Raw genomic sequence first — 12,188 nt, forward strand, 5'->3', positions numbered from 1 at the left:
CACGTACACCAGGAACAGATTGGACTTTTTGGCTTCGGTGTATTTCCCTATCAAGAGGGAAAGATTCAAGGCCTGCTCCACTGTGCCGAGGCCCTCCTGGAACCCATATTGCAGGTCGGTCACGATGTTATTTGTGGTCGCCCAATCTTGAAGGCGCTCCAGTATCAACCGGCCTGCAACTTTTCCCAGGGAATCCAGAAGGGAGATAGGCCTGTAACAGGCGGGGTCGTTGCGGTCACCCTTCTTAAAGATTGGAAGCAATATAGATGTAGACCAGGAGTCAATTAAGCCGGCAGATGTGACTGCCGCTAGAACCTGGGTAATCAGGGGGGACCAAAGATCGAGATTATGGACCTAAATATCTAACCCCGTCAGGGCCTGGGGCCTTCCCTGTTTTAGAAGCTGTCAGGGCTTTAATGATCTCTTTGTGGTCAAAAAGGAGATTTATCGGGTTGATTTTGTCCAGAGGTTGACCACCCATGACTGCGCCCTCCTTACTGGTCTCAGTTGGCTTACCATCAAAAATTTTGGAGAAGTGGGAGACCCACTCATCAGCCGTCACCGCGACATCTAAATGTCTCGCGGCGGATGAGTCAGCCAGGAATGGAGATTTAACTACTCGCCAAAACATGGCACTATCTTTACTTAGACAGCTCTCGTGGAGTTGGGCCCATAGATTACTCTTAATGTCTTTCCTGCGATTTAGTAAGGCAAGGTTATACTGCTTTCTTAGATTGGCTATTTCGATTTTATTTCGCACTGTTTTCCGGAGGGCCGCCTTTAAGTTAGAAAGGGCTTTACGGCAGTGAGAATTAAACCATCCGTTAGATGTTGGCTTTTTAGATGTCTGTTTACGGATAAGCTCCTCTCTAATGGTTCTGGTAATTTCTTGGAAGCTAGTAATAACCTGCAGTGGGGGGGAATCTAACGCCAAACATTTTTGTACCCATGGAAGTGCTTTAGTTAAAATTTTTCTGGTCATTTCTGTCGGGTCCGTCTTAGCCCATTTTACAGAAAAGCCATTCGTTTTGTCCATAGTCAGGGTTTGTTGGGTTAACAGACTATTAGTTACGGGACTGAGGGGTACGTTTTTTGGTAGCACCACTAAACTATTTGGGAAGTGGTCACTAACAGTATTCAAGCCTGTTTTGAAATTTACCATTTGTCCTTTCATGCTCTGGGAAGACAGTATAAAGTCTATAGTACTCGACAGCCCTCTCCCATGGAAAGTTGGCGAGAAATCGATCGGAGGATCGGTCAATTCATTAGCAAAGTACAACTCTAGGGAAAAGAGACATTCATTTAGACAATTGCCAGTCAATGTATGGACAAAATGAGACAGAGAAAAACCACGTTCATCTAGTAACCCACAATTACCATTTTTACAATTTTTACACAGTGGAATGTTAAAATCCCCCCCCTAATGACATAGAGAGAAGAAGACAGATTCTTAATCCGCTGAGCGGTCAAGAAGGCTGTAATTTCATTTAGAATCCTCACACAGTTAGTGGAGTCCAAATTATTATAAAAATTAACCAGGAGATGCGTTATACACATATTAAAAGACACTTCGAGGATTTGATAACTTTATTCGCCCTTCAGTTCCACTATATGTGAGGGAAAGAGATTGTTGGTTACATAAATTACTAAACCTCCCTTGGGTCTGCCAAACACACCTGGGGACGCCGAGACATAAAATGTTTTGAAACCCAAGAGATGAATCGGGTCAGTTGACCATGTTTCCTGCAAACATACTACTTGATGTGCGTTTATCGTATCCAACCATGGTTGCAGGTTGGATTTTGAGCGTAAACCCGCTACATTCTAAAATAGTATGGAAAAGGTGTATGGATTATTGTGGGAGAATCTAGATTCATGGGGTTTCAGATCCTGGGGTTGAATGGGGTTGAAAGAGATGGAGAACCTCGCATCTTGTGGAGGATAAGGAAAAATATTGGTGTGCTCTATCTTCATATCACAAAGAAATCCGTGGTGCTAGGAAATCTTACATTGCATCCCAAATACAAGAGGCCGGAAATTCTCCAAGAGTTCTCTTTCAGATCTTACAGACTTTTGTCAAACCTCAAGCTTGTGAAGCCCCTGATATGACTTCTCAACAACTGTGTGAAGACACTTCATGTTTCTTCGCTAATAAGATCAACACAATTTATGAAAAAATTATCTTGACCAACCAAGCCTCATTGACCACTACAGAATCTCCCCTTGATCCTGTAGAATGCACACCTGCTACACATTCCCTGGATGTCTTTCCCCCGATATCCTTGAAAGGAACATCGGATCTTTTAAAACAAATTAAAAGCGGCAGTCCTGAGGATACTATACCTGCCAAACTAATGCCCACACTTAATGAACTTCTATGCCCAACGATCTGTGAACTGGTAAATATTTCACTCATCTCAGGTGCTGTCCCCAAAAATTGGAAAAGGGCGCTTGTCAGACCCATAAGGAAGAATACTGCCCTATTGTGGTCTGACCTGACTAATCTTAGGCCCATTTCCCTGCTACCCTTTGTGGGAAAAATTATAGAGAAACATGTTAACCACCACCTATCAGCACATGTGGAACTGGTAAAAGCCCTGGATGAATCCCAATCGGGTTTCCGCCCCAAGTACAGTACAGAATCCACTCTCTTGTCTGTTACTGATGATCTCCATGCCTACCAGGACAAGGGCCTTTCAGTCATCCTGGTGCTATTAGACCTATCAGCAGCGTTCGACACCGTGTCTCATACCATCCTGACGCAACGGTTGTCGAACGCTGGCATCCAGAACAAGGCTCTTGACTGGCTAAAGAGTTTTCTAACTGGCCGCACCCAGAGAGTCACCATGGGTGCATACCGCTCAGTGGAAACAGAGATATCTAAAGGGGTGCCACAGGGCTCATGCTTGAGCCCTACTCTCTTTAATATCTATGTGGCACCCCTGGCAGGAGTTTTGCGTAGATATGGCTTTATTCCCATATCTTACGCTGATGACACACAGCTCCTGTTCCCCTTTAAAACTCTCACCACTGAGGTCAGAAACTCCTTTTTGACAGGCATGAAAGAGGTGGCAAAATGGATGGCTACCAACTACCTCCAATGCAATGTCACCAAGACTGAGATCATGTTATTTGGAGACGCGAAAATACTCTGGACTCCCGAATGGTGGCCGTCGGAGCTTGGAGCAGTCCCTGAACCTAAACAGGTTGTGAAGAATCTGGGAGTCAGACTCGATCATGACCTGTCATTTAAACAGCACACCAATTACATATCAGGGATCTGCTTCCACACCATTGGACTTCTCCGTAAGGTCTTCCCGCTTTTACCCGACGCAGTAAGGAAAACGCTTGTTCAAGCGTTGATCCTCAGCCGGATTGACTACTGTAACGGTTTACTATTATCAGCCAATGAGGGTGTGTTGGATAAGCTGCAGGTGATCCAGAACACGGCGGCTCGCCTAGTTCTGAATGCCCCTCCGAGAACTGCTTCTAAACCTCTCCTGAACCGCCTACACTGGCTTCCAATACGACAGAGGGTCAAATTTAAAATATGTTGTTTGATCCACAAATGTCTAAACTCTGAGGGACCTATCTATCTGGAACGGAAATTTATTCCTTATGCTCCAGTACGGTCTCTTAGATCTAGTAGTAATCTCCTTCTGGTGGTCCCCCACATAAAAAAAGTAAGACATGGAGGCAGAGCCTTGTCTGTTACTGGCCCTAAGTTGTGGAACAAGTTACCTTTGGCCTTAAGACAATGTAAAGAACATCTGACTTTCCGCAAACTTTTAAAAACAGTTCTTTTTAAAAATGAAGTCTAACTCATCCCCTCACTGTTAATATGCTGCTGATCCCTGGTCAAAAGCGCAGAGATACTCCTGTAGGAGTGATTCTAGCGCTATACAAACCTATAAATAAATAAATAAATAAATGGGGTCACGGGGTATCAGGGATTTAGAGTGCATAAGATTAATCCTATCATTCGGATCTGGAGATAAGTTATTGTAACCCATATTCTGTTGGGTAACCTCTGTGCTAGCTGCAACTACTGTGTGAACAGGAACCAAAAGTTGGTTATAGGGGGTTAGGTTCTCTTTAGTGTCATTGATCCTTTTTAACGGAAATATAGTATCTGGGGACCCCAACCGTCATTCGCAGCCATCAAGGCCCGAAAGGGCTTCAAATCTGTTAGTAACTTCCAATGGGGTAAATGGAAGCAGGTGATCCATATCCCTCGTACTATGTGGATGATCCCTCCCCCTAAAGCTGTTACTATAGCCCCTGTAGGGCACAGTATCCCACCGAAGGCATTTTTTGGAGCCATGGGTTTGTGCACAAGCGGCAGATACTGGTTGCTAAAATTCATAGATTGATTGATCATTGGACCAGAGGGGACCCAGGGACACATTATAGGGGCCACCAGGGCTCTCAGGTACAAGTACGTCAAATCACAGGGCACAATTGTCTTACTGGTGTTCCCTGGCATCCAATTCAGGATGTATCTGACCGCACCCGGATCCCTGAAGTTTACAACTATTAGGTCGCCCTTGATGTCTTTCTCTCGACTCCCAAGCCAAGGGAGGCGACGCACATGCACAATTTCACCGTTGATATAACCAGGGAGTGGCCTATTCTGGGTGAGCCAATGCATGGTTTTATTTTTTAACTGGATGGGGCCCTCTCCTGTCATCCTCTAATATGGGGACACCCGTGAGCACAACTACATAGGGGACTGCTTCTGGAGGTAGTTCAACTTGACAGGCTCTACGGTGTTCTGCTCTATTTGGGGACGCCCTCCCTCTTACCTCCGACTTGTTTCTTATAGCAGCTGTATTCCCCCCCTTCGAAGTTACCTTAGGGACGTGTGAGGCAGATTGATGGGCAAATATATCACGATCAACCCCCTGTTGCATTCGGCTCACAGAATTACTAGGTGGATGTAAGTCTTTTTGGGTAGCAGGATTAGAAGTAGGCACTACGGCTATATGGGGTGAAGCTGAATTAGCTATATCCTTAGGAAGTCCGACTTTGTTGGTAATAGCCAATTCTAAATGTTCCATCCGTTGCTCTATCCTCTTCAGTCTTTCTAGGATAGGTACCGTAAATGACCTAAACAGGCGTTCAATGGAAACTAGAGAAAGGACAGATGACTGTTCGTTAGGTGTACGATCCCTAAAAAATTCTTGGCCAGAAGTCAAAGCAGTTAGTGTAGGGGTCGGCGATAATGCTTGAGGAATCGTTTGGGTTAAATCAGATATTGTAGTGTCTTTTGGTGGAGGAGCGAGTATAGCTCTTGCCTTAGCACCTTTACCAAAATCAATATGACTGATCTTGCCTCTTTGTTGAACACCACCCCTCCTTCGTCTTTTGTTCCGTGGCGGACCATGCACTTTGGGCGCCTCCGGTTTCTTAGGTTTGGTTTTTGTAGTCACCATCACTACTTGCGGAGTATCGGATATAGCTTCTGACCCCATACTTGAGTTACTAGGAAGTAATATAACGGTTGTATCCATATTGTTGGAGACATCTTGTGATGGGGATGTTTCTCGCAGGAGTGCTGGAATACCCTGAGTAGATAGGGGGTCCTCGTTTTCTAAGACCAAACCTATACCAGGAGAGTTAGTCTGAGATAGTGGAGTTGAGGGAGGTTTACTCTTAATACATTCGATTGAGCGACGTCGCTCCGCCCTACGATCAGCCAGTAAGTTCTCCTTGTCTTTATCAGGGGGAGGTTTTTTAAAATAATTTTCTAGAGTACCTTTACTATTTCCCCCTTCTGATGGCAATGCGGCTATTTCAGGAGTAGTAGCCATGAAGAATGACCCACCAAGTGATGTTAGCTGCGAAGGAACGTTGCAGAGCACTGGGAAGGGAGGGCACAAGGGGGTAGCCCCAGCCCAGCCTCCTTCGGCCACAAAACGGCCCGCCCTTTGCCCGGGCTTAGCTCTGGTGAGCAGTTGTAGTGGCGTGAGGGGGCCGGAAGAGACACCAGGTTCGCTGCGTTGTCAATGCGCGTTGGATCCTGGGTCTCGCAGTCCCGTCCCCTGTAGGCGTGCTGGTGAAGATTCCAAGCGGTTCACGGTTCCCAGATGCAGGCTCCGAGCAAAGAACAAAATGCCCAGGGTCTCAAGCCAAGTCTGTGGCTGCGAGCGGCACCAATATAAAACTGCTCGATAGTGCCAGTTAATTATATGCCAAACATTTTTCCAGTTCAGAATGAAACGTGTTACGGGCATGAACGTACATTAGGAAGTAAATAATGTTAATTCCGTGGTCCAGCCCAGCCTCCTGCGGTCACAGACGCCCCGCCCTTTGCCCGGGCTTAGCCCGGTGACGCCCGCGTGTGTCCTGCGACGCGGGAACTCCGGTGTCCTTTTGTGCGCCACCTGGCACGAAATCAGTGCGTGGGCGGCGTCAGCATCAGCAAGGAGCCCTGGGAGATGTGGTCACCCCCCTCAGCGGCCGCGCACAGGTGATGGAAGGCAGCGGCGGCGGGGGAGACCAGAGAGGGCAGCACAGCGCGTCCTCGCACCCCCGTTACGAACCCCAAGGCAGGAGGGCTCCGCAGGGACAAATAAGCACAGGTAGGTTTAAGCTTTAAGCTTTAAGCTTTTGAAGAGTTAATGCAGTCCTTCTCGCTGCTCTTATTTTGCACCAGTATGGAGAGGTAAATGCTTGGAAAATGCTTAAGGGACTACTGTCATTCGTGGTATCCACCTCCCTCTCAAGAGAAAGTATAAAAGTATCAAATAAGTGAAGTGCAGGGTCACTTCCGAAATGCAGAGTCCTCCTCTCTCACATGGTGAAAAATTGAATGAAATGAAAAGTGAAGTGAAGTGCAGAGTCCTTTTCTCTGCTCCTGTTCCTGTACCAATTGGAGTAGAGAAATGCCTGTGGGAGCTCTCTCCCCTGCTCCCAGCCTGGTCCCCACCTCTCTCTCAAACAGTACACAAAGCAGGGGGAAACATTTGGTAGTCTCCGCAGCTGCAACGCAGCGAAGGTTATAAGCTGCGGGCGCTGTGGGCGCCTGGAGGCCAACCGGCTCGCTCACCCTCTTTCACTCCATTTCAGCGTCCTGCGTCCGGCGTCAGGCTCAGAAGTTTGGAGGCTCGGGAAAACAGATGTATCCTCCTCGCTCTGGCGTCAAACCCGTGAGATGCAAGGTGATAGCCGAGTGTGTGTTAACAAACTGGGGGTGTTTGGGTTTGGGCATCAGCGTCCTCGTACCTCCTTCCCTCTCCTCGGACGGAATGAGTGATCTCCAAGCTTTCTCAGTGTAGCCAACTTGAACCACCTTTTTTCCAGACAAAATGCAATTTTTTCCAAAGGTCGTGACTCTTTTTTAAGTTGGGCAAGCCTCATCCCTCGAAAGAGGCGGAAAGACTCCCATTTGCTGGATCCCAAAAGAGCCTTAAGGATATGCATCACTTCTACCAAAGACCATCGGAAGGACAATCAGATTTTTATGAGGCTGTCAGAGGGAAAGAAATACAAGACTATGCAGAAAGGGACTTTTTGAAGCTGGATAGTCCTCTGCATTAAGAACTGCTATAATTTGGCCAAGAAATTGCTTCTGGAAGGACTAAGGGCTGACTCCACCAGCCCAAGGCGGCTGCCACTGCGGTGGCACATGGAGTGACTGTTGTTGACATCTGTCAGGCCACAACATGGGCATCTGTGCACACATTTACGAACCACTAGTGCTGTGATAGTCAGGTCTAACAGCAATGGCTTTTCGGCTGTTTGGTTCTGCAGTACATTTTAGTCTGAGCCTACTCCACAGTCTCATAAACCTTGGAATATGCAGTAGAAGTATCCATCAGAAGCACAATTTACTTACCTTTGATAACGTTCTTTCTACTAGATACTGTATCTAACAACAGAATCCTCATTGCCCTCCCCCTACCTATTCTGTGGAGGGACCTCTTTTTTACCATCAAAGCAATTATTGGTGCAAATGTGCATCTCCATAATTTGGGCCCTGTTTAGAGCTCCCTGTCCGAGGGCGCTGCAAGTCAAGCAAGAATATGATGTCAATATTCAGAGATGGGAGGCCAATGAAGAGACACATTAGGCAACCTAGCCATGGGCTGGAGCACTGCTGGCAAAATGTTCGGGCCCAATGTGGCATCTGCGGAACATTTTAAAGGTGAGTAATCTGCAGTTAGATAGATAATCTACCAGAAAGAGCAATAGCGAAGGTAAATGACTTGTTTGTTAGCATTCAGGGGTGAAACATGCAGCTCCATTCCATCACTTCCAAGGTGGTACAGTCATTGCAGTCACACGGGGCCTCTATCAGTGCACAGGAGCATTTCAGAAAAATTCTCTAAACCCAGTCTGGTGCCCTGCGGTATTCTGAAGATGCAAAATCTGTGGTTAGATAGGGTATCCACCAGAAAGAGCATTACCGAAAGTAAGAAATGTGTTCTTTCGGAACAATATTTTGGTCAGTGTGTTCCTAGAGAAGGTGAATGCAAGGATATGTCACAGCATTTACACAATAAGCAACTTTCTGCAAGTTTGGAATATTGACTAATGAATGGACAAGACACCAATTTATCCTAAACTGGAGGTTTGAGAAATTTAGGAAGGAGCAGCGATTATAGTATAATGAGCAATTATTGTCTGGTGTTATTTTGGTGTCAAAGAGTGTAGAACGAATTATGATGATGGGTGCAAGAGATAAAAAAATGATAACAGTAATAAAGTAAAATTGAATGTTGTAGATACTCACAAAATGGAAAGTAAGTTGTAGAGCAAGACAAAGTTCAAACAGCAGAGCTTTAGAAATAGCCTTGCTGGCCACATAGGTACCTGCAGAGAATGCCACATATTGAAGGGGTGTATAATACATGTGGAAACAAAGGCTATTTTGGAAAATCTTGCCAAGTTCTGTTTTGGTGAAATAATAATGAGGTAAAAGAAACAAATGAAGAAATTGTGTTTATGCTTAGAAGCAAGAATTGAGGCAATCCCTCTGATTGTGTCGAATTGGAAGAAAACACATTGATATGATGTTTTATTAATGCTCTAAACTATCCTTTATTTCTGAGAAAATGTCCATTCAACAATTAAAGTACAAACAAAACTACAAACAATGGATGTTAGGCCATGAAGTTATTGAGAGAGTGTGGGAAGGTTAAATTCAAGGTTTTATTTCAGGTTACCAAAGGCTAAGGTGGTTCATAAAATGTCCTTACTTCCTGCATAATCTGGTGTGTGTGCTGTCAATTTTTTTTAATGAGGATTCACTCAGGGCATTGGAAACCTACAAAGGAATGGGCTGGTGACTGCGCTCCGCCTTCCTTGACCACAAAGTTCTGTTTTCCCCTGAGGCCCCTGGGATCACTGCACCAGCTGATGCATTAATAGCTATGCATTGAGAGAGGCTGGTTCAACCAATGAAATCTGGAAATGGGGCAGGTATAGGAATGGCTAGAGACAGTCTCCAGATCATTTTTAAAACCATGAAATGAAGTATCACTAATTGTAAACTGAAGTCTAATACTTGCTTAGAGTTATTTTAAATCTTTTTTTTTATTTCTTTATTAATTTTGTTCTTTCGACGGTATAGACCATGTTCATATACAGTTACATATCGCATATACGACAGCTGATAAAATAAACATTTCAATAGTAGACTTTAAAAACATAGATTGAGTTATTTTAAATCTTAAGACAAAAATGCAGGCTGAGAACCATCGAATTCAGCTACTCTTGCATTGATGGTGTTACTTATAAGCCACATAATAAGAGAAATGGCTTTTACAGACTCAACATATCATTGGGCCTTTTTAAAAAAATATCCAGTTTTAAAAAAGAGTTCACTAACTGTTTCTTATCTTTTATCCACCAGTAAACCTCAGTCGGAAACGCTAAAAGCAGGGGAACTGAGAACACGAGTTAGTCGATGCCAAGTTTGTATGAAGAGGACGTAACATCTTAAAGAATGTTTTTGAACAAATTGGGAGAAAACAAATCTTAGGATCGATCGTCCTTCACTGCGACAATGGTGCTATTGTGCTAAAATGAAAAAGAATAAAAGGAAAGCTATGAACTTGTTGTGAAGCATACAGATTCAGATGTACCTCACCAAAGTGCCATTTTAAGGATTTGTCTGCTGCATTTTGGCAAAAGGACTGAAAAAAGATGAATCTCTTGGTAATGGAAAACATATGTGCGAATCGAAAAATGAAGTTTTCCCCCCAAATACCAAATGGCACTTTTTTTGATCAACCTAGAGAAGAAACGCACTGAGTATGTTTGAAATAACAAGACTGCAGTTTTGAAAAGAAAATCTTTTTCCATGGTGCTACTAACTCTACTGTGTCCCACATTTCTGAATATATATTGTTTCTATTTGTAAGTAATTAAATGTGTATATTGTGTAAACACCTCTTAACATAACTGTGCAAGCCCTTAAACCTGAAAGAACTTTAAAATCACCTTTCACAAAATATTTATGCAAAAACATACAGCAGTATTTTATATGAATGTTATGGCCATTTGAGATTTTCTTTTTTTACCTTTATTTCCATTGGACAACTACTGATTTTTTATAGTTTCAGTTTTTCTCCTTCTTCCAATCACACTTGGTTTGGAACTGTATATTAAAAAGTTTTGAACTGTAGTTATTTCAATCAGGGTTTTAGCGTTGTCATGCCAGCAATAATTTTATTTGTGCTTAAGGATCTTGAGCTATTTTTTAATGTTTTGTATTTTGTGAAGATATGTGAAATGATTAGCCATGCTATATATATATATATATATATAAATATATATATATGTTTTGAATAAAACCAAATTAAACATGGAGGATTTGGTAGCAACTTCCACACCTTTGTAAAATATCCCTTAACAAATTGAATTACCATAGCATTTCAAATAATGCTTGCAGAACACATATATTTGCTCAGAAGTCTTGTCATCAATATCATTATGCAGGCTAGCTGTACACTTCTTAAAAAATAACTTTGAATTAAATAAAAAGGAATGTGACCACACCAAATATCCTATATTTTTATGTTTAGTTTTTGTTAATCAATTGCTTTGTCTATTTCATCTTGTTTGTATTGTATAAATGCAGGCTGTTTTGCTCCCATTCATTTTATGTGTCACAACTGTGTTCATGTTTTGTTATATTGGTTGTTTCCGTTTGTACAACTGAATGTCTTTGTCAAGGTCATTGTGTGTTAGACCAAAAATTGAAAGATTGTAGGAATCTGAATCTATTTTTACTCTTCATGTTAACCTTCTTGTGTATGTTGTTTGTGTAGTTCGTAAATGAAGATGCCACTTTGCTCTTTTGTTTCCGAATATGGTCAAACATGGCATGTGTAAAGCAAAATTTCCATGCCTAGGGTCTGAATTAAACAACCAAAAAAATATGCATTAAAAACACTACCTACAATTTTGAGAAAGTTTAAGATCCGGTGATTACTTTTCAGAACTATGTATATAATCTTAGATGGTCATTTTTATTGGTTTCAAATACGTTAGACATTTGTATAGCTGGACTGAGGCTGTAGTGCTACTCGCTTGTTGTCTCCACAGATCTCTCATCTTGGCACATTTGTGCGTGGCAAAGAAGCCATTCGTTTTTTATAAAAAAAAATACAGCTGGAACACATTTTCAGACCTTGTCTTTATGTCCATTTTCCATTAATTAAAAAGATTTTGTAAAGGATAAAGTTAGAGTTCATTTGTACCTTAGTATGCCACTGTAAGCAAAGTGAATATTAGCAGAGATGTGCCCAGGAACAGCTGCTTTATATGCATTTTATTCATATTCTGTTCATAAACTCTGATTCTGGGCCGTTTTTTTTTCCCAATCAAGTGTGTCTCTTGCAACAGTACAATATCAGGGGAGAGACGTCTCAGGAGCTGTAATACCACACCACGTTTTATCCTGTCCCCCAACCCGTTAACATTCCAACATAGCAGTTTTAGCCCCCTACCCCCATCCCAAACATGGTAGCAGCATCCAACCCACATTAGGCGCGACAGCCAGTTCCAAAAGTCCATAAATATAGTGCCTTGAAATTAACCAAACAAAAAACAACTTCCCCCCCTCCACCCCCCAGCCAACCCCCAAAACAATACCCCCCACCCTGCACCCCTGCGTTAGACTCGAAGGCCCCCCCAACTTGCAGTGTGCCTGTCGCCCTAGCAAATAACTAATCTAC

General features: G+C 43.2%; 1 protein-coding gene across 1 annotated transcript in view; it reads left to right on the forward strand.

Moving 5' to 3' along the window:
• The window catches only part of COL4A5 (collagen type IV alpha 5 chain), a 433,650-nt gene extending 422,022 nt beyond the window's left edge, over positions 1 to 11,628 (forward strand). The window contains exon 51 of the mRNA XM_078688785.1: positions 9,860 to 11,628. Within this exon, the coding sequence (XP_078544911.1) occupies positions 9,860 to 9,941 (82 nt within the window). The 3' untranslated portion in view covers positions 9,942 to 11,628. The remainder of the gene's footprint in view (positions 1 to 9,859) is intronic.
• Positions 11,629 to 12,188: the final 560 nt, after the last annotated feature.

Source organism: Lissotriton helveticus, chromosome 4_1 (genome assembly GCF_964261635.1).
Source record: "Lissotriton helveticus chromosome 4_1, aLisHel1.1, whole genome shotgun sequence".
Lineage (NCBI taxonomy): Eukaryota > Metazoa > Chordata > Amphibia > Caudata > Salamandridae > Lissotriton > Lissotriton helveticus.